The sequence below is a fragment of the Zeus faber genome, assembly GCF_960531495.2.
Source record: "Zeus faber genome assembly, chromosome: 1".
Taxonomy (NCBI): domain Eukaryota; kingdom Metazoa; phylum Chordata; class Actinopteri; order Zeiformes; family Zeidae; genus Zeus; species Zeus faber.
Genome location: NC_137193.1, coordinates 57,282,723 through 57,304,816, shown reverse-complemented (window position 1 = coordinate 57,304,816; position 22,094 = coordinate 57,282,723). Strand labels below are relative to the sequence as shown.

The following is a 22,094-nucleotide window of genomic DNA, read 5'->3' as shown; positions in this document are numbered from 1 at the left end:
GGCAGGCATGTCTTAGTCAGGGCAGACAATACCTCTGCAATGTTCAAGATAAACCACCAGGGTGGTACAAGATCTCCCTTCAGGTCTCGCAGCACCTCGTGACGTGAGCCTTCCCCCACTTTTTGAGTCTCAGGACACCTCCTGGAAGCACAAAAGGAGGCCTTGTTGTGTCAGAAACCTCCTCAGGGGGGAATGGCAACACTATCCAGAGGTGGTGGAGGAGATATGCCGTCGGTACAGCAAGGTAGAGACAGACTTTTTTGCTTCAACCGACTTCGTTGGTTCTCCTTGATGGAGAGGACCAGCCTGCTAGGCCGGGATGCTCTGGCGCATGACTGGCCGGACAGCCCCCTCTAAGCCTTCCCACCTACCCCTCTGATCCTGGCAATGTTCCACAGAGTGCGTCAGGTCAGCCACAGAGTGCTGCTAGTGGCCCTGAACTGGCTAGGAAAGGCTGTGGTTTCCAATACTTCAGTCTCCCCTTGAAGGGCATGCCTGGTGCCTGCCCAGGAGACAGAACATCCTCTCCCGATTGGGAGGCCAGATCTTGCACCCAAACCCAGGATAGCTGCAGTTGTGCGTTTGGCCTCTGAGGGGCAGGAACCACTGCTGAACTCTTGTAACCAGGCTGTAGTCCAAACCATCCTGAACTCCAGAGCATCCTCAAACAGGTGGTCCGACTGGTGAGCGTCAAAGTCGGAAGATCCAGAACGTTCTTCGCTGCCTGTAATACTGCGCTTCCTGCAGTCCCTGCTGGAAAGTGAGAGGTCACCCTCCTCCACCTTAAAGGTCTATGCAGCGGCAATTCACAGCATGTTAAGGTGGACAACCAGCCAGTAGGGTCACATGGGTTGGTCAGAAGGTTTCCAAAAGGAGCCAGACAATGAGTTGAAGTGGCTGTCAGCCAAGGCTTTTCTTTTAGCAATGGCATCTGCCAAACCTGTTGGCAAACTCCATACGCTGTCTGTTAGAGAAACCTGTGTATGCTGGAACTCAGACAGGTCAGGAGTTACCCTTTTGGCTCAACCCATCATCTCCTGAGGAGGCTCTCCCCCTTCCACAGGAACCATGTCATTGAGTTGGCTGCTTTTAACCCACCACCGGCGGAAGCTGCCAGTAGGCGAGGCTATTGTCCAGTTAGAGCACTTGGAGCTTATGTTGGCGCAACGGCAGACATTGGCCAGACAGACCAATTATTTGTTTATTATGGCAGGTGTAAGACAGGTTCTGCACTGTCTAAGTCAGAGACCGTCTCATTGGATTGTGGATGCGATATCACAGGCGTACACAATTAAGGCCTGTCTTCCTCCCGCTGGCGTTAAGGGCCATTCTACCAGAAGTGTAGCCACATCGTGGGTAGCCGAAGGGTGTCATTGAAAGATGACAGCCCTGCAGCTACTTGGGCATCCTCCTGTACATTTGGCAGATACTACCAGGTCAACGTCACCACTCCCAGTGCCATAGGAGTGACTGTTCTACTAGGGTCGTCAGCAAGTGAGGGGTGGCGGTCATCCAGTGAAAGACTGCCTCTGGCGCTCATTAAGAATGAAATAGAACAAGAGTTATGTATGTTACTAAGTTTCTATGAAGTCTGAATGAACGCCGAAGTTTTCTGTCAATCTGAACTTTGTTGATTTAAATTATCTGAACTGCGCATATGCAAGGCATATAAATCCATTGTGAAACACTGCCTCTGGCGTTCATCCAGAATTCATATAACCGGAGTTGCATACATAACTCTCAATTCATAAGTAACACTCGTTTCATTAGTAAGATTCGATTTTAGTTTGATTTCTTGTTTGAAGTCTTTTTGTTTACCATCATGCTAATTTTGTGGTCGGGAAGATGTTTCAGATGAACTAATGACAGACACTTTTCAAATAAACCCCTTTCTGATTGATGTGTTTTTGTTTTTTATCAGATGTCAAGAAACTTGCAGAGAAAGAGGACTGGGTTGTAGATAATGAGGGAACCACCAACTTGGTAAGGTCATTTTACCACATTAAGCAACACAGTTCACATGAAGATGGAAAAAAAACATTTTGATGTAGGCGTGAACGCAGTTCTATAACAGTCTACAATAAACATTTAATCCGAGCCAATTACAGGAAGTGTTGGATGCAAATTCTGGGTAACATTAATCTACGCAATAATAACATAGAAATATTGGGTAACTACATAACATGAACAGATAGGAAAAACACACATTCACAAAATCATACACTGTATACACATGTAAGTTAAGAGGAGGTCTGATGTTGAGTTGTCAAAACAATAAAAATATGTGAATTGTTGCTCTTTGACTGAAATGATCATTAGTAATATTTCCACCGGTGGGGATGTTTCGTCCAGCCTTCCCAGTTTGAACAGTGCGTGGTCCAGATGCTGCAGTCGCTCAAAGAGCCAATGGAAACCAAACCTGGAGAGATAAACGTTAGTTACACCATCATTGTGTTCGGGTGATTACAGAGTAATTATGAAAGCTCCGATTTCAGTTTTGACTCAATGAGTTCTGTGCCCCAATCCTCTCCAGGTACTGCAGCTGGACCTGGCACAGGACAAGGCGTCGGAGCTGTCTGCGGTCATCATGAAGGTACACTTCACCAGCCCTGGGTCCCATGAGTACATGGGAAATGCAGTCTCCTTGGGGCTTTAATCAGTGAAGCATACAGCTTTAAATATATATATATATATATATATATATATATATATATATATATACTATATATATATATATATACGAACTGTGATCAGTTTGCACGATCGTTTCAAATACATTTATTCAAATACATATACAAATCCCTTGTATAGGAAAATGTACTCAGCCCAATAAACTAAAAAAAAACCACTTTTTTGCATAAAAAAAAAAAAAAAAAAAAAAAAATATATATATATATATATATATATGTGTGTGTGTGTGTACCATTAGAAAAAAAACAAAACTTTTTTGCATAAAAAAAAAATATATATATATATATATATATATATGTGTGTGTGTGTACCATTAGAAAAAAAAACAAAACACTTTTTTGCATTTAAAAAAAAAATATACATATTTTTTTTTTTTTTATGCAAAAAAGTTTTTTTTTTTTTAGTTTATTGGGCTGAGTACATTTTCCTTTACAAGGGATTTGTATATGTATTTGAATAAATGTATTTGAAACGATCGTGCAAACTGATCACAGTTCGCTCAAATAATCCCGATCGGGCGATGTACCAATGACTTTGGCTCTATTCCTGAACATGTTTTAAGGCAATATGTGAGTCTAGAATGTTATCCTTCATTCATTTTTACTTTAAACTGAGTAATGGCGGTCCATTTTTTCTATTCAGACTTTCATTTACTGCCTGGAGCAGCTGAGCATGAAGACAGATGACAACATCAACCGCTCACAGTGAGTTTCTGGATGTGGGACTGTGTTTATCTCTGTATAAGGTTTTTTACAGTAATTTGTATGACTTTTTTAATTTTTAACTCTTTGGTGTGTGTGTGTGTGTGTGTGTGTGTGTGTGTGTGTGTTTGTGTGTGCATTATCAGTATGTTGGCAGACCTGGCCTCTCCAGACACGTTCAGCAGTGCCCAAGAGGACTTCAGTCCGACTCTGGTAACCCCCCACCCCCCAACACACACACACACACACACACACACACACACACACACACACACACACACACACACACTTGTTTACTACATCCGTTAAGTCTGTTGCGAAATTTTAAATCCCAACCTTTGTTGTCAGTGGGAGGGTGTGTTCAGAATACAGGCTCTCTCAGACAAACAGACACGGAAACATGTGTCTCACTCAAACCACAAAACGCTATTTAGCTGTTTCCTGGATGTGGACAGGAACATTTCGTGTAACTGGCTTGCGACGCGAGTCTATGGTGCCGAGTGTAGCAGAGGAAGGATCAGGGCACAGTGTGTTTCTGGTAAAGAGAAATAGAGCGAGGCGCAGATGGGGCTTCCCCCCGGCCTCATATTGTACCAGGGACAAACCATTGAAGGTGGAACACCTGAGTTCACATAAGTGTCTGCCACTCCATTTACTGTCGCAGTGTCATACGAATCCCACCACTGCCCCAAAGGTTAAAATGGACATATCAACCAAACTGCTACTCTGCCCAGAGGCAAGATAAAACACAATAAAGTAAGCATTGAACATGATTATTTCTAATTGTTTGTCAGACCTATGGCAGCCTTATACTTTTACTGTTGGTTTGTGTGTGTGTGTGTGTGTGTGTGTGTGTGTGTGTGTGTGTGTGTGTGTGTGTGTGTGTGTGTGTGTGTGTGTGTGTGTGTGTGTGTGTGTGTGTGTGTGTGTGTGTGTGTGTGTGTGTAGGAACAGCGCCTGTTGATCATTCTGAGCAACTGCGAATACCTGAAGAAGCACACGTTCCTCAACCTGGCCGAGCACTTTGAGAAACACAGCTTCACGGGGACAGAGAAAATCACCCAGGTTAGTGTTGGCCTCTCTCGCTCAGCTCTGGCGTCGAGATGAATTTCCTAAAAGCACAGCAAAGAAATCAAAAGGTCACGGCACGGGAAGCTCGCACTTTCTCCCATTTGTCTTCTCTACAAACACACTCATACACAAATGGCCTTGTTATGACTAATGGCTGAATCACAAAGCAAAGGGAGAGTATTTCTCTGGCTTTCCAGTAAGAGAGTATGAATGCCGCTGCTGCAGAAGTCTTTCTAGATGTTTTATTTGCAATGACAATTAATTTATACCAGCTATATCAATTCTTAAGTAAAATTTTAATCTTCCTCTGTAATATTTGTGACGCTGCCTATAAACCTAATTTTGTAATGACTTGACAACAAAGGAAACACCTAATGCAGCATTTTATGTAATCCATGCAAGTGCCTTAAGTGACGCCAAATATGGAATCACTAAATGTTTTTGTTAAACACTGTTAATATTCCTTTAACAATGAAGAGACGTACACCATAGTGAATGCACATCAGGTGCATTTTTTGTGTTATTACACTTGGAAACTTAGGAACTTAGGAAACACATGTTTACTAAAGTAATAATGACACTACTACTACTACCACCCGGCTTACTAAAATGGTTGAAATTGTTCTTCCACATTCCCTACACACTCGGGTGTGGGGAGTCTTTTTTTTTTTTTTTTTAATGGAATAAAACAACATATTTCCAGACTGAGTGAACAAACCTTTTTTTTTTCTGGTGGACGATATAAAATTGTTGATATAAAATATACAAACTGCCTATAAACCGAGGGTTATAGGCAAAGTAAGCGTCTTCAACGGCTCTTCTGCCACTGCGTGTTGCAGGCGAGCTCGGAGGCCGTGCGGGAGCTGGACGAGAAGCTCTTCGCCGCCTACACCGCAAAGAAGTCGGACCCCATCATCGGCTCGCTGGAACCGGGCATCTACGCAGGCTACTTCGACTGGAGGGACTGCCAGGCGCCCACAGGTAAAACCACTGCGCATGCAGAGCGAGAACGGCCCTGGGCTTGCCACAAATTCCTAACAGCGTTTCATGGAAGTTGATAAGAAAGGCTTTAAAGAGGTTTCAGTCGGTAATTCTAGTGTAGTAGATAACTTTCTGACAAGGTTTGTGGGTGGGTGATGTGAATGGGGGTGAAGACACTGTGTTGATGAAGCACAGCAGGTATTGGCACTGGTGCGTTCCTTGTCAGGTTTCTGTACCTGCGTGTCGAACGTCAAACGATGTTGTATTTGAATTTCCTCGCTGTCAAAACTATTCAATAGCAACGTAAGCATGCAAGGGTTACACTTATTTTTTATTTTCAATTTTTTTTCCCCAAAAGCTCTGGCAGGACGTAATTATGTTATGCTACTTGAATTGGGCGGTGTGTGTGTGTGTGTGTGTGTGTGTGTGTGTGTGTGTGTGTGTGTGTGTGTGTGTGTGTGTGTGTGTGTGTGTGTGTGTGTGTGTGTGTGTGTGTGTGTTTAGCCAGATTCTTATGAAGACATAGAGAGACAGAGAGACAGGACAGGGTTAATGGCACATACTAACCATTTGCCCGCCGGCCACAACACAAACTGACCCGTGTTGTTGTGGTTCAGATCTGTCTTCAGCAAAGCATGGTGTTTGATGTGTTCCTGTAAACACTGCTGCAACGGTGACTCATTAGAGCTTCACATTCAGTGGCCGTTGACTCGCCAAACCTGGCTTCTCACTGCTTTGTTCGTGTGTGTGGTTTTACCTGACCACGAGATGTCAAATAATTGGAGTGTTTGCAGTGTCTCTGCCTGTATGTTTTGAGGTATGTATGTATGAACTGGACAGCGCGTAAGATAAACAACACCATCAGGTGCGTCTTGAATCTTATATGTTGAATCTTACGTTTGCAGGCCTTTGTTGCTGCGGTTTGTGAAAGAGGAACATTTTAGGTGGATGTACCACAATTCTAGGATATGATACTTTCGCTTGTTTAGTGGAAGGTTTTTGTGTGTGTAGCCAAAAGTCCCATTTCAATGGTTTCTAAGTGGTTCTGTTTTTTCTACAGTTTAGCCAATGAGGATATAGAACCATTGAATTGTAAAGTCTCATCCACATTACTGTTTTTTTTTCCAGTCGTGAACGACGATGAAAAGGAAAGACGGATTTTCGGTCTCTCCTGCACACACACATAACAACTGCTGTCTTTGAGGAGCACAAATCTAAAGACTGATAACAGACTGTTTTGTGGTCCTTCAGCCCTCAGAAGAACCTATTACATAATGCAATGCTTATTACCATATTGACCCGAATATAGGTCGACCCTGATTATAAGATGACCCCCCTTTTTCAAGACTCATTTTTGGAAAAATACTTTTTGGAGACCAAATCTTGTTTTTATAAAGAAAATCATTTGATAAAATGAAAATATTGATAACGCAGCATGCAGGCGTACGCAGAACATGCCTATGAACGAACGTGATGCGGAACCAAATTTCACAAGCGCAAGCTCCATCTGGAAGCCGATAGCAAGTTAACAACATGCTAAGCTTAGTTCAAGGTGATTGCGCGTCTGACTGTCACACTATGGCGAGTTCAAATGCGTCGGACACACAGGAGCTGGAAGACACCACCTGCTTCTCTTAAATCAGCCCTTTGGGGAAATTTCGGGTTCCCAGTGAACTACGACAGCAATGGAGAGCGAGCGGTTGATCGGACGACGACGGTGTGTCGGCGTTGTTCCTCAGTTGTAGGGTACTGTATGTGTGCGGAAACAGATTGAAACACTCCTCCTAATGCACACGTTTTGTTTTCTACGATTATACCGTATGTTGACATTTAAAAGTCGAGACCCCGATTATAAGACGACTCCACTTTTTCAGACGTATTTTCAGGAAAAAATATTATATTCGTATAGTGTATTTTATTCTATAGTCTTACATTTAGGTAAGTTTAGGGAATACCAATTCATTTGTGTGTGTGTGTGTGTGTGTGTGTGTGTGTGTGTGTGTGTGTGTGTGTGTGTGTGTGTGTGTGTGTGTGTGTGTGTGTGTGTGTGTGTGTGTGTGTGTGTGTGTGTATAGATATGTCTGATAATTCAACACATTATGTAATAACACACCTAAGTTGCTCACTGTCACACAGACATAGAATATAGAAACAAAAACACACACTTTATGTGATGCAGCAAAACGTATGACATTTTACCTATTTCTTATTATAGCGTTCTAGATGTTTATTACAAAATGTTGGCGGTGTTGCATTGTTACAGCCAGATTTAACAAGTGCTCCACCTCAAGCAATGCCTGTAGTAAAATATTTCTTATTAATATTTATAATCATATTTCAGCTCCGCCTGATAAAGAAGCGCCATTTATCCAGATTGAACATTTCGATAGACATTTTTGCCTCACCCAGCTGACGGATATGCACCGAAATTCACGTCCTATTCGATGCAACTTTTCTAACATATTAAAACATCATCTTAAAATTTCCCTTCAATTTGGAAGGAAACGGCCAGCTCAAATAATTGTGATCGGGCTATTATGTATGAATGGTATTATTATGGCCGCTCTGCTTGTTCACATCAGTATTTTGAATCGAACCTTTCTGCTCCCACAGGCGTGAGAAACTACCTGAAGGAAGCTCTGGTCAGCATCATCACCGTTCATGCTGAGGTTCTACCAACGCTCATGTCCTTTGAAAATATTTTGATTATTGTCATATTTTCTTTCTTTGTGCTTCTGATATTTATGCCCCAATAACTTTATACCTACGCCCCCCCCCTCTCTCTCTCTGTCAGGTCTTCACTGTTTCTAAGGAGCTGGTGCCCAGGGTTCTGTTCCAAATCGTTGAGTCGGTCACAGACGAAATTTGTCGTCTCATGGATTGTGTGCCCTCGTTCAGCCGCAACGGAGCCCTGCAGGTATACACACACACACACGCACACACACACACACACACACACGCTGAGTCATACAGAAACTCACGTTAAGACCCCAGCACCACAAGGGGATGTACCTGTTGTGTCAGATAATGCTGTTAATCTTTCCCCGTTATTTCACTTCTCTCAATCCTCCTTTCTCCTCCATTTTCTCTCAGGCCCGTCTCGAGCTCTGCGCCCTCAGAGACGCCATCACCTGCTACCTCACTTCAACGAGCGAGTAAGTGCCATGTGCACGCGTCGTGTTTGTCGGCTTGAACAGACACATACAGCCACTCAGTATAATTTATGGCGTGGAATGTCAGAGACATAAATCTTGAGCGATCACCCGTTCACCACCAACGCCGCAACTACTCTCCCTATTTACGTTACTTGGTTTCCTCCAGAAAGGAAGTGAAAGCAATCTGGTTCGTGTGTGTGTGTGTGTGTGTGTGTGTGTGTGTGTGTGTGTGTGTGTGTGTGTGTGTGTGTGTGTGTGTGTGTGTGTGTGTGTGTGTGTGTGTGTGTGTGTGTGTGTGTGTGTGTGTGTGTGTATCTGCACGCATCTGTGTAGGAACTCGTACATCCCTGCAAGTTTGCCAGAGCAGGTCCTCTTGAATGCACTGTATTGACCATTTCCTCGTTTTACGTGCCTAGTGTATTAAAGCTGTAACGGTTCCTGTCTGGTTCTAGTGCCACGTTCAGGAAGGCGCTAGATGCTCTGCCGCAGCTCCAGAGCGGAGCCGACAAGAAGTGAGTCCCCCCCCCCACCCAATGGTTCAATCTTTAAAACGAAGATTAGTTTCTCTATTTTTTTCGATTTATTTCCCTTTCCCTCTGTGCTCCCTTTCCCTCCTCCAGGTTGCTGGAGGAGTTGCTGAACACATTTAAGAGCAGCATGCAGCTGCAGCTCACGTGTTTCCAGCCCTCCTCCGTCCAGCCCGTCAAGAGGTGAACTCCTCGTCGGCGCTCCCCTAAACGCACCGGTGAACTGTTTTTTAATCTGTGCAATGTATCGAGGGGAGCCCACGAGTCGACCTATTCACTTTAATCGCTGTGACTTTTTCAGCCGCGTTCGCTGCAGCACATGGGAGATAACCTCAGCATCTAACTGTCAAATCTCGTTGACATCAAACTTTTCTCTCACAGTTACTGTTCAGGGCTGTCCCTGGGTGGGAAAGTCATGCTTGTACGCTTCAAAAGGCCACTTTTTTAAAACTGATTTTCATAGTGCGAATGGATTTGACCCAGCTCCAGCTGTGAAGCAACCTAAAGCCACTTTCTGCAAGGGGTCTCGTTTCGGGAAAATCTTAAATACAAGTGCTGAAGTGTATGTGCCACTTTATCATCTCATTTAACGAATAAAACAATACTAATCTAATCGATTGTGGCTGGCAGTCTTTTTGTGTCATGGTCTTCACACTCTACACATTTTTCCATTAGAATATATAAATGTGTATATATTTACATTTAAAGCTCCTCAATTGTGACTGAAAAATGTACATGACTTATTGTGTTGGCAGGGGTGAACTAGTAATCTGGCATACAGGGCATTTTCTTGGTGGGCCAGTGCACCTTGGGGCTGATATTAGATCTTAATTCTAATAAATATTAATAAAAAATTGTCCAGCAGCCCGCCCATAAAGCAGGGACAGTGGCCCATTGGTTAATTTTCTGCACATACACACACAGACACCCTCATCGGCAAGTCAACACTCACCCTCCTCATGAGCATGTCGCACTCACACTCGACGAGAGGGATTTTTAACGGGGAGACTATGTCCCCCGCTGGGCCAGCCGGGACAGAAATGCCAGGGCCAATTTTTTTGTCCGAATCCAGCCCTGGTGTTCAACCAGGGATGTATCTGTACAGGATAAATAGCACCTAGACCTGCAGATAGCTTAAATAAGAAGAGTCTGTGTGTCTGTCATCTGGGCGGAGAAGGTGCACAGGGTGTGTGTAAGGCGGTGGAAGTGTGACGCCCGTTGCCGCCCGTTGTAGTCAGTTAGACAAGGTCGCCACATGAGAAGTCGTCAACCAGTTTAGTGTATTGATCGAGAATCCGTGCCGGGACTGGCGGTGTCTTTGTGGTGGCTCTAGTCACTCCACGGAAGACACCACACCTTCAACGTCGCAGTAAAACCAACAGCATGGTGGGGTTATCTGAGGATGCTCTCGAGGGTGCACTGCAGCAACTCGAACAGGAATCTGCTCTACCTCAGGATTGTCACAATGTCACTAAAATCTTAAAAAAAAAAAACACAATGCCATCTATCCATAATCCTAATGTTTACCACTAATACATATGTCATTTCTGCGTCTTTTCTGTGTTTTCTCACCGCTTGGGGGTGGGGGGGGTGGGCTGTGCGGGAAACACTGAGGCTGTTTTGGTTCTCTCTGTTCTAAAGTTAGCTCTCTGACTACGCACTGATTCATTCACTAAAGTAGTTCAAAGTCTGAGGTGTCAGTCGTTCTTCCACCGGCTCTCTGTTTACAGTAACAGGTGAGGAGGGGAGTTTTTCTTCTTCTTCTTCACTCGAACTTTGTTCTATTTTGGAGACAATGTGACAAACCCAGAAAGACACCGAGATTTTAGACAGACTCTTTCTGGTGACAAAATACGATTACTTTGCAACAGGAGGAGGTTACATCTTAAAAGATAGAGATTGCTCCATCTTTCACCTTGATTGAAAAATGTTATCGCATCTATAATATTAACCCTAGGTGTGATGTGTGCTGAACTGATACAAAACCAAACACACAACGCTCACATGGTTAACCTCGTAGGGGAAGGTTCTGTTTAACCCATATCGCTCATTTCCTTGTACCCTGTGCTTCCAGTGTAAAGGAATTTAAAACTCAATATTGAAGTTCTTGTGAATTTCAACCTTAATCTGACCAGTGAACTAGCAGATCTGCTGTATAGATACAACCATGGCTTTTGTAAAGAATTCAATCAATGCCAGGTTTCTTGTAAATCTTGTCAGGCAAATTATATCTCGTGGTGTTTTTTATGATTTTTCCTTGTAAATGGAAATATTATCTAACATGTAAGTAGAAGTCAGGAAGGCGCTCTTCGGCACGGGGCGGAAAGCATGGCCAACCTCTTCCTCTCTCTCCTACCAGCATGATGTCATAACATTGTTTGTGATAACGGGTGTGCTTGATTAACCAGCATCATCCTGCATCTGAACCACGCTTCCTGCATGCACACACACACACACACACACACACACACACACACACACGTGCACACACATGGACAGACGCGCACACAGACAGATGCGCACACACATTTAATAGGAGTTGAACAAAAACATTTGCTGATATATAATTTTGGCACAAGCCATTTATTTGTTATTTGACATGGTACTTTGCTTTTCCACAAGTATTAAAGCACCCAAATAGCTATAATTTATTCTCATATTTGAAATGTCACACTTTTAACGAAGAAGAATATATTCAAACACTGCGAGTAGGTAACGTTGTAACGTTGCAAGTAGATTTGTTTAAGCTTATGTAAAGACCACTGTCCCGGACAGCTTCTTATCCAATCGCTCCCTTTTTTTTTTTTTTTTTTTTACTTTCTTGTTGTTCAGTACTCAAGAATTTGACTGCCTTAATAGTGTCTCCAAACAGAAGATCTCGCTGAACATTGTTGTGGATAAAAGTCATAGAAAATGCACAGTTAATTTGCCTACATTACAATCACTACAGCTGTCAGTTTCCATTGTCTCTGTCGGATCCGAAAAGAACTACTGATAGCCTGAAACACAGTGCAATAGCGTTTAGTTAGGTCAATAAAAGTCATAGAATTCAATGAGAGGGATCTTGTTTCAGCCCCATACACACACACACACACACACACACACACACACACACACACACACACACACACACACACACACACACACACACACACACACACACACACACAATACTGTACAATGACGGTTCACTGATCACTTATTGATCACTTATTAATCCATTGGCATGTGAGGGCAAGGCTCAGTCCAGGCTCAGTTCACGTCGGCTTCAACCGCCTCGTCTCGATGGGAACTCCTCTGTGACTAGACTATGTCGGTGTCTCACTGGGCTCACTCCTGCATGGTGCTGCTGTGGTGGTGCGTGATGGCCCTCTGGTATTCCTCAGAGGAGCCGATGTGGTCCAGAACCCCTGGATGTTCGTAACCACGGTAGTAGTGGCTGCCCACCTGCTGGGCGTAGTACAGCTGCCTGGCAAACAAGGGTTCCACCTGCGGGATTTAAGGAAAGAAGCACTTTTAGAGGCTAACAATCAATTATTACTACCGAACCTACACACCTTGAGGATAAATGTGCTGGTCAAAAGTAATAAACGCTCACCTGGACAGTGAGGGCCCTTCTTTGTCTCTGGGGGTCAAGACACTCGTCTCCAAAACTCAACAAGGCCTGGAAACGAGGTAAAGGTCGGCCGTGGAGTCCATATCCCTTTAATTCTGCAGCACACAAATCATGGTTAAGCTTCAAGATGGGGTCTGAAATGGCTTTTATCTGAAAATTTAAAAAAATATAGAAAAGAACTCCCATTAATTGCCTTGAGGTAATAACCCTGGAAAGTCCTAGTCACATTGAATATGCAAATAAGCACTATTAGCTGTCAAAATGCCACGGCTGTGGTTCTACAACGTGGGCAGGGATGAGGTGGCGATGTAGAGGTCACATGACTGCTGAGATACTACTTCATCTTTGAATGTGGTAAAGAGATCTGTTACAATATCCCTGCTCTTTTTAACTTTTGGCTGACAGCAACATTAAACAGAAATATGTATATGTTTATATAAAACATTCTAATGTCTATGCAGAGTATAGTCCATGTGATACCTGTGAGATAGTCCTGTGTGTGGAGGAGTTTACAGATGACCTCTTTCTCCATCTTGTTGGGTTTGTCCCCGTAAGGGCAGAGGCTTCCCTGCCAGTAGACTCTCTCCTGGCACAGGCATCGGGCGTAGAGTCCGTCCGGAGCCATCCACAGTAGGACGCCCCTCTGCCGTGTGTCCAGGGGGCTAGGAGAACCCTCCTCCGATCGCCTCTGGTCCGACAGGCTCTCCCGGGGCAGGGGGACCAGGTCGGGACCCCCTGGTGGCAGGAAAGGCTTTTCGTTGGGGGAACAGGGGGCGAGGTGACAGCCCTCGGGGTTGGAGATCGTCGCCTCGCTCACGAGAGCGTCTCTGAAGAATACGGACACATACAGCCGGAGGTCTGGGTGTTGGAGAAAAGGCGGTTTAGTTAGTTTAACCGGATAAAACAGGGTATTTGCTGAAAGTGTGCAGGCGGAAGGCTGGGTACCTGAAAGTGCATCTGCTGATCTCATGCTGGTGTCCAGGGTGAAAGCGGATGGCTGGGCGTCAGCAGGGCTGTATGTGTAAAAGGAGCCTTTGACCTGGTAGCCTGGTCAGGAAGAGGAAGGAACAGTAGCTTAGCACCAGCAAACCCAGACAATATACAGAAGTATAGACAGAAGTCGCGACCTTTTTGACTCAAATTCCTATGTTCTTCAAATTTGTAAAAGTTTCTAGTGCTGCTACCGATACATCTTATTCGTCTAGTCTATAATGTCAGTTTTGACATCCTGTGTATAATGTTGTACCGTTCTCAATGGGCGGGCCCTGCCAGGGCAGGCTTCGGGGGGGATAGGAGCACTGTGCGAATGGGTGCTCTGGCAGTGATGCCTGCTCCTGGAAATAGTCCCTCCAGCCACATTCTGGAGTGGTCAAGTACCCTGGCATCTGCACGGAGAAGAGAAACGTGTGAGATCAACAAACAACAACAACAGGAGAATTGTAGATCGTAGAAGTGTTTTCAGTATCTATTTTGCACATCCATTCACCTGGGTCTGGAGAGTGGGGTAAGCGGTTTGCATGGGGTAGCTGAGTGGACTCAAAGGACTGTCCTCCTGCCTGGGCCCTAAGCATAAAACACACAGCTAGTATTACATATTCACATCAAACACACTGGGCACTTTTATATGAATTCATTCTACATTTACAAATGCCATAGTATCCTCTATCAAAATACTGAAACGCACTTTTCTTGGCCCCCTCTGGGATGATGCGGTACACCTTGTAGGGGTCTGAGATGTCCAGCTGGCTGCGCTCCACCAGCTCCTCAAAGTCATTGCTCTTGTTCAAGGCACACCGCAGGCGCGTCTTCCATGTCGGAGGGTCCGGTTTGTCGATCCCCTCGCGAAACTTGCCTTTAAACAGCGCCCAGGCCTGTGGAGAGTCACCCAAGGGTTATTACACTATGTAATCAGCGAGTTAATAACACAAATGATCACAAAATTCAAACCCTTATTCAAAATAGTATTGGGGGTAAGTCTAATATGATGTGCTATATATTTGGTACGGGTCAGAGGTAAGAATCCTATTAGGTAGAAATAGGGTAAGTTATGAACTTGAGAACTGTTCCAACTGTTTCCTTAAGGTCACGGTAAGGTTAGGTCTGACCATTATTCTTTTTTTGAGCCGGTCTTGGGAGCGGTAGTTAGGTACAAGGACTTTCTCTAAATTTCTCTCTCCAGCCAAGCATAAAAAGGTGAATACAGAGCGAGTTGGGAAAGAGTGAGAAAGGGCATTTCCCCAATAGGTGAGTGGAGCAGGTAAGCATGAAGTTGGGGCTTTGGGGTTTCCTCGCACCAGAAATATTAAAACTCCACTCGTTTCGACAAAAAAGAAATACACTAATAAAAAAGAAAATGGGACGTAATGTTCTCCAGAATTGAAATGTGATACAATTCAGTGACTTATAAGCCTTATGCTATTTTGATAATAATTGCTTCATGAAAAGAACTTTAAAAAATTCGACTTATAAGCACTGATTTCAAGACTTTCGAAGGCGCGCGCGAGCTTGCCTTGAAAAGCGCGGCGTCCTCGTGCCTGTTGTAGTCCTGCTTTCCCGCGTGTTTCCATGGTATCCTGAAGACGCTCTTCTCGTCGTTCTCCCACACCAGACCGGGATACGTGCCGCAGTCCACCTGCTCGATCAGCCACTGGCGGAGCTTCCCGTTCCCGCTGCCGCCGCCGCCGCCGCCCGAAGAGCCGTACTCCTCCGGGTTCATCTCGGTCGCCGGACCCCGGAAGGTGAGTTCCCGTTCGGTCTCTCTCTCTCTCTCTCTCTCCCTTCTCGACCGTCCTCCGTGTAATTGCCGCGCTGATGGATCCGAGGTGTGAGTTTGTTTGACTCTCGGCGCTCGAAACTCGAAACCCGTCACGTTTCGGAATCAATCAAGTGTCAGAAAGTCATCGATACGGCGGCTCCTCTTATTAAATGGGCCGCGGGCGGCAGGGGGCGGATCCACGCGCCGAGGTGCGGTGAACCTGCCTCGCTCTGTGGCGCTTCTCTGAGCGCCGAGCGGAGGGGAAACCCTCAAGACTCACACCCGCGCACATGTGGAAAATTGGACGATTTTTCGACGTAGTGGAGGGAGGAAGAAAACAACTTCTATGAACTGATCCATAACTGATAAAAGACAAAGTAATACAAACAAAAATCAGATGATTAGAGGATGAATGAATATCTTTTGAATCAAATGATGTATGCTCAAGGGAATAACACACACACACACACACACACACACACACACACACACACACACACACACACACACACACACACACACACTGTTTAAAGCGGTAATCCGTCATGTACATGTTAATAAAAATCCCATATATGATATTCAGCTCATATTTATTTAACTGGCACCTTATTATAGTGATTCTATTCAATGTATTTGCGTGACATGTGTAATCTTCTATATGTTTCCATCGTTGGTGGCGGGGTCCGCCTTTACCGGCAATAAAGATCGGGCAAAGAGTTAAAGACAGCTGGCGGTGAATTTGATGAAGCGGCGTGTTGGTAAGTAAGCTGGCGATAGGGATGAACATTCACAAAAAAGAACAGCAGAGTCGGATGAAAAGTCATGGCAACTGTCTCCAGCTTCCATACTTTTTCTTTTTAAGGTTTTTAGACTCACGAATAATGTAATGACTACATTATCCGTGAGCCTCGAAAGCGTCGTAGCAAAAACAACTGTTATTACAAGGATTACATTTGTGATAATTGTTGTTTTTGCTTTGATTAACCTTTTCCAATATTATCCTTTTTTAAAGTAAATATCCAATGATCCCCCCCCCCCTCTCTCTCTCTCTCTCACTCGCTCGCTCTCTCTCGCTCTCTCTCTCGCTCTCTCTCTCTCTCTCTCTCTCTCTATATATATATATATATATATATATATATATATATATATATATGTAAACACACACACACACACACACACACACACACACACACACACACACACACCCATGCATATGTTCTTTGTGTTCTGCTTGGCTGCCCTAGCATGGTGTTTTGGCAGTTTGGGGCTACAACATGTCATGTAACAACAGACTCAATACACAAACACCAATACACAAGTATTTAGCAAATTCCAAATAATAGGTTCACCACTTCAACCACTTTTTTTTTTTACAAAATACATTTTTGGGGTGAGGCACTCCAACTTCACAGTTACTGGTCACTTTAGAAATGCTAAATGTGAACACATGGCGTTGGCCTGCCCACATCCAGGCTGAGGGGCCTTTATGATTGGCTGCCCTTGTTGATAGACAGTTTGGGTTTGTAGGAAGTGTTATGGTACCGATCCATCATGTGCCACGTGAGGTCATGTCGTTGAGGTGATGCCGGTTGCCGTGACACGGTCGTCGCCCTGTGATTTCCGAGTTAAAAGGGCTTTGACTTCCTCGGCGTCGTTGAATGAGCTCTTTCCGTATGTGTCTTCCCACCACGCCCTATACTGCAGGGGCGAGGGAAAGAAGATGGTAGCGACTGAACCAAAAACCATCAGGAAGCCAAGATGCCGTGTAGCCCGGCCAACGACTCACTTGTGCCAGATCCCATTTCTCGTACTCCTCCAGTTGCCGCAGAAAGCCCAGGTTGGGCCCCGCGCACGGCCGGGCCGCTCGGACGGCAGCCAGAGACTCCACCCAGCTGCGGCCCGTCACCGTCATGATGTAGGCCACCACCAGGGTCACGCTGCGGGACACGCCAGCCACGCTGTTGGATACACACACACACACACACACACAGCACGATATGTTGGGTTTGTTTTTTGTCCGTCAATTGATGGTCAGATGGTTGTTCAATGAAAGCTGTGGTTTGGTTAAACCTTTTTTTTCAGCTAGATAAGGAAAGACCTTTATTAAATGATAATGGAGACATTTTGATATGCTTCCAATATCGTCTACATGTGTATGTTTCCCTGGCCAAATGTTTTCCCAAATGTTGCCGCGTGTTATTTTGTTTTCCATGCGTGTTTCGGCACTATTGTCAGGCAAAGCGAGTGCTCGAATTTTCCATGGGGAAGTTAATATCGCTTTAGAGTAGTTATTATTAGGTAATTAAACACTGATATACAAATTAAAGAATGCATTTATTTATTTGAAAAGGTGAAAGGAAGCATCCAAAAGTCACTGTGTCATAAGCTAATGAGTGCTTGAGTTGGGAATAATAAACTAGTAATAGACTAGCTAAGAACTAATAATTATGATTAAAAAGTAATAAGCTAATTGCAGCTTCACTTGTCTTTTTTTGTCTCACCAGTGGACCAGGCAGCCTTGTCCCTTCAGTCTGGACTCGTGGATGAACACGATGCTTTCTCTGAAGTGCTGAATCCTGAAAAAACAAAACCAACCCCTCACATTTGTCATAGAATACCGTGGTATTTGGGGGATAATTCTGTCATTTAAGGGTCATACAGTACAGGTATCAAGATGTCATGTAGGCTATTTCACAGCACACACTATATATATATATATAAAACTATATATATATATAACATATTGATGAGTTTACGCACAGGTTTTGCTTGGAGTGGTCGGCCGCAGATATACAAAGGTATGTCATCTCCTGGTGGGAATGCATATTTTAGACTCAAACATTAAAAATGAACCATTATCACATCTGCAGACGACGGCATTTCCCTACACCAACTCCACAGTGTTTTGGAGCCCTCATTGGATGAAAATGATCACGAAAGGGAAGGGCTGCGATATTTTCAAGAGATGAGGACATTTTTTTTTTCTCTGAGCGTGGCAGGTGGGTTGTCCACCGGGGTGTATAGGTGTCTCCATTCTAATCTCCATCTTGGTGCTTACTGGCAGGGGTAGTCCCCTCTGGCGTGTTTGTGTACACATGCACCTGGCAGCTGACGGTGCACGTACAGCCCCAGTGGACAAAAACCACCTCGTCCCGTTATGACTGCGCCCCGCACCCCAAAGCCCTCTGGGACACGCTGAGCCCCGGGAGTCTTTCATATTGGCCAGCTTCACACGCGCACACATGCATCAGCCGTCGGTAATATGTATGCTTTTAAAAATCACTGTATGTGCGTTTTGATGTATAATAACTCATTTGACAGTATAAGTGACAACATTAAACTTGTGAGGGACTTGGAGACTGTGGTTGCGGCAACTCATACGGGTCCAAAGGAAGGTACTGTAGATGGCTTCCTGTCTCAGGGACGCCTTCCAAGAAGCCTCTCGGCAACGAGGTGAACTGTTGGGCATGCAAATACATCCATCCATCTGCTCATTGTAGAAAGACCTGAATCATCGATAAGTAATCAATCTTCATCCATTTCTCAAGGTTTGTCATGTCATGTATTGTTCAGGATTAAGAACAATGCAAACAATGTCCGTGCGGCTCTCCCTCTTAAAATGCTCGTCCGTCCGACTCTTGACCGAATTGAGGTCAAAACCACCGAAAGGGGCTTAATGGTTGACCAGTCTGGGTAGTGATACTGGAGAAAGAAGTTGCTGTTTTCTCTTCAGTGAAATTGTTGTGAAATATATACTGACATTTTGGAAGGAGAAAGTACGGAGAATTCTCTGTGTTGTTCTTTTTTTAGGGTTACTTTCAACTGGACAAGTTTTGAAAGTGGCCAATGAGTCGCTCGGCTGTATTCTGAAACAAAATGAATGCTCCTGCGCAGCTACTTACAACTGCTCACTCTTCCACAATCTCTCACAGAGAGATGTATCTATAATCTCCCTCCCACTCCTTCCATACACAAGACCTAAAAGAAGATGGATATTAAAAACTGAAACCTTCTGATAAGGTTGCAGTTTCAAATCTGTATTGACTTTGTGTTGCTGCCTCCTTGCTGTCTCATTGCTGTGCAAGGTCTCCATTAAGCTCCTCAGACACGTGAAGTGATAGTATTCCAATTTCGATCCATTTTCAACGTGTGACTTCTACACTTTAGTGCAGCGCTGACTTAATCGAGAAACAAAAACCTCCCAGAAAATTCCCAGTCTTGTGACTGAGACTACGTCAGAAGTACTTTCCATGCAAAACTGAAGAAAGTATGACTTTCACTCTAATTCCAGTTTTCTAGTTCCACATATGAGATGAAGCTCTAAAAAAAACAACCTTACATAAATGTATCCAATCTTGTTGTCCAAAATATATAATACATTGTTTCCTCATCTCATAGGCACACAGTCGGTTTGCATTAAGAAGGACTATGATTAAATGTACAGAACATTTGAGTACATTCAGTATGTTCTCTGAGGAAGACCTACATTGTTTTGTTTTGGTATAGATCAAACTCATCCCCGTTATCAACAATGTGGGAGGTTTGGGGGGGACAGGGAGTCAGGTAGAGAGACGGACAGAGCATCATTGTCCACTGTCCCTCACCTCCAGGATGGGTGCAGCTGTGTCGTGGATGGAGAGGATGTGGGTGATGTTGTACCGAGCCAGCAACTCCCTGTCCTGTGCATCTGCAGAGGCAAAAACAGCAAAAACAAGTTTACAAAATGATTTATCCCCTCCAATTACAAATCACCCCACCCGGGTGCTGTCCTAACGTGAACCTTTGTACCCAGCAACCACCCGCCCCTCCCCAAATCTCTCCCAAGCAAATGTGGCCTTATGGCCTAATAGGTTTGCTCTTATTTTGGACTGAAAGAAAAACCGGAAAACCAATGTTTCTAAAAGCAACGAACACCTTGGCCCCAAAGCAAGAAACAGTAAACGTTCTAATCAAATTTTGTTCCTTGAAAGGAAGCAAAAGGTTTTCTACTTGGGACAGATGTGGTCAAGGCTTAATTTGTGCTCTGCAGGTTTTCAGGCTGATGTTGTCACCTCTGCACGGCAAAACAAGTCTACAGCAGCGATTAATAATGATGATGATTGTGCTTTTTTCAAATCGTGAATAAGATTAATGTGCATTATTTATTAATATTAATTTAATTATATGAATAATATGCAATGTTTGCATAATAATAGCACTTAAGTCTGTATAGATTATAAGAAATGGATCCCAATTCAAGTAATACATTTATACAAGTATACTTAAATGAACGTCATTCGGAATACAGATTATGTCCGATTATGCAAAACCAACACTTAATGGGTGTGTCTGTCGGCCGTGAACATGAACATGCTTCATGTAACTTGAGACGACGTTGTCATGGGAGAGCTGGTGACAGAAAGCACCCGACATATCTCTGAAGCCGACCACGGACCGATGACAAGTCACCTGACTCCTCCAAAGATGTTATTCCAAAATGTATTATTATTTCTGGTGAGCACAGGACAACCTGACCGCTGCGTTGCTGTTATTTGGAAATATGTGGAATGCGGCGCACACACACACACCAGGGATGCCCCCAAACTATGGGGAGACTCCCCGGTAAAATCCATGCTCACTTACCCAGGGTTACTCATCCTTATCTTATCTCAGATCATTTTCTAATTTCTACATTGCTGACTATGCCATACGAAATGCTGCTATCACCACGATTGCTCTATAGAAACTGGGCCCAGTGCAGCATCCCACCACACACCCCTTGATTTAGAGGAACTGAAACACACACCATCGCACTATACCAAAAGCAAATCAATTCTATTCACAAATTGCACAACGTGAGCGGGCTTACCTTTCAGGTTTCCAAGATAAAGACCTGGCAAAATCTGCACGTGGGACCAAAGTGCGAAGAAGATGAGTTCAAGCACTTTAACGTGACATTTCTGCGACAAAATTATGACTTATTAGCATCATGCCACCCTGCGCCATACCCTACCTTGTTTACTCCATTACCCATGTCCTGCTGAAATTTTGCGAAACAACACAGCAGGTTTAGTAGCCGATCTGTTCAGCGCTTGAATCTGACCATTTTCATCTATTTTAGTCAAGTCGCACGGACTGTCAAGTGCTCCCGTAGCGTCTAGCTGAGATCCAAAAACCTCAGCCAGCGATCCGCCGCTTGCTTTTGTGCCTCTGGACACATTGTTTTCAAGCCAGCCTCCTCTTCCAAAAAAAAAAGAGAAAAGAAAAGAAAAAGGGATCCAAGGTGTAATAAAGCTCTCAACAAGTTTGCGGCTCTTGGCCTGAGAGCGAGTTGATGAAGAATAAGCTGGTCGGGGTGACGTAATGTGGCCTAAGCGATGTATATTTAGACCGGGGATAGGTCATGGGACTGTGGACAGGCACATACCGCTGGGACAAAGATGGTCGCAGGCCATTCTAGCCGCCCTGCACGGCTCCAACAGATTGCTCAGTGATGCCAACCATATTTGGAGCACCGCGCCTCGATAGAGTGAAACGTAGCACGCTACTCGAACCGTGGATGCATTTGAAAAGTCCTCAGTAATATCCCTGGGGCAGATTTCTGGTCATTTAAGATGT

At 44.3% G+C, this 22,094-nt stretch overlaps 3 protein-coding genes across 8 annotated transcripts in view; 1 reads left to right on the top strand and 2 right to left on the bottom strand.

Moving 5' to 3' along the window:
• exoc2 (exocyst complex component 2) overlaps window positions 1–9,720 on the top strand; it is a 53,562-nt gene extending 43,842 nt beyond the window's left edge. For both annotated transcript variants that reach the window (XM_079998790.1, XM_079998791.1), the window contains exons 17-28: window positions 1,922–1,983; window positions 2,353–2,433; window positions 2,534–2,593; window positions 3,334–3,395; window positions 3,539–3,605; window positions 4,341–4,457; window positions 5,303–5,444; window positions 8,058–8,113; window positions 8,239–8,361; window positions 8,538–8,599; window positions 9,052–9,111; window positions 9,220–9,720. In XM_079998790.1, the coding sequence (XP_079854916.1) occupies window positions 1,922–1,983; window positions 2,353–2,433; window positions 2,534–2,593; window positions 3,334–3,395; window positions 3,539–3,605; window positions 4,341–4,457; window positions 5,303–5,444; window positions 8,058–8,113; window positions 8,239–8,361; window positions 8,538–8,599; window positions 9,052–9,111; window positions 9,220–9,313 (986 nt within the window). In that variant the 3' untranslated portion in view covers window positions 9,314–9,720. The remainder of the gene's footprint in view (window positions 1–1,921; window positions 1,984–2,352; window positions 2,434–2,533; window positions 2,594–3,333; window positions 3,396–3,538; window positions 3,606–4,340; window positions 4,458–5,302; window positions 5,445–8,057; window positions 8,114–8,238; window positions 8,362–8,537; window positions 8,600–9,051; window positions 9,112–9,219) is intronic.
• Window positions 9,721–11,763: 2,043 nt separating this feature from the next.
• On the bottom strand, window positions 11,764–15,503 carry LOC307236460 (interferon regulatory factor 4-like). The gene is made up of 8 exons (XM_080008888.1): window positions 15,252–15,503; window positions 14,427–14,613; window positions 14,229–14,305; window positions 13,989–14,127; window positions 13,688–13,789; window positions 13,223–13,600; window positions 12,725–12,837; window positions 11,764–12,615 (listed from the first exon to the last, which is right to left on the bottom strand). The coding sequence occupies exons 1-8, from the start codon at window positions 15,456–15,458 to the stop codon at window positions 12,457–12,459; spliced, it is 1,362 nt and encodes a 453-aa protein (XP_079865014.1). The 5' UTR covers window positions 15,459–15,503; the 3' UTR covers window positions 11,764–12,456.
• Window positions 15,504–15,759: 256 nt separating this feature from the next.
• LOC307236468 (dual specificity protein phosphatase 22-B-like) lies at window positions 15,760–21,823 on the bottom strand. 5 transcript variants are annotated; one of them, XM_080008902.1, is made up of 8 exons: window positions 21,490–21,823; window positions 21,346–21,379; window positions 20,102–20,184; window positions 18,258–18,307; window positions 17,999–18,073; window positions 17,284–17,455; window positions 17,040–17,195; window positions 15,760–15,859 (listed from the first exon to the last, which is right to left on the bottom strand). In XM_080008902.1, exons 1-7 carry the CDS (start codon window positions 21,508–21,510, stop codon window positions 17,064–17,066), a joined length of 567 nt encoding a protein of 188 aa, XP_079865028.1. In that variant the 5' UTR covers window positions 21,511–21,823; the 3' UTR covers window positions 15,760–15,859; window positions 17,040–17,063. The 5 variants fall into 5 exon arrangements, with proteins under 5 accessions (XP_079865028.1, XP_079865026.1, XP_079865027.1 ...); XM_080008900.1 differs by having other exon boundaries at window positions 15,765–15,859; window positions 17,040–17,190; XM_080008901.1 differs by lacking the exon at window positions 15,760–15,859 and having other exon boundaries at window positions 16,071–17,195.
• Window positions 21,824–22,094: the final 271 nt, after the last annotated feature.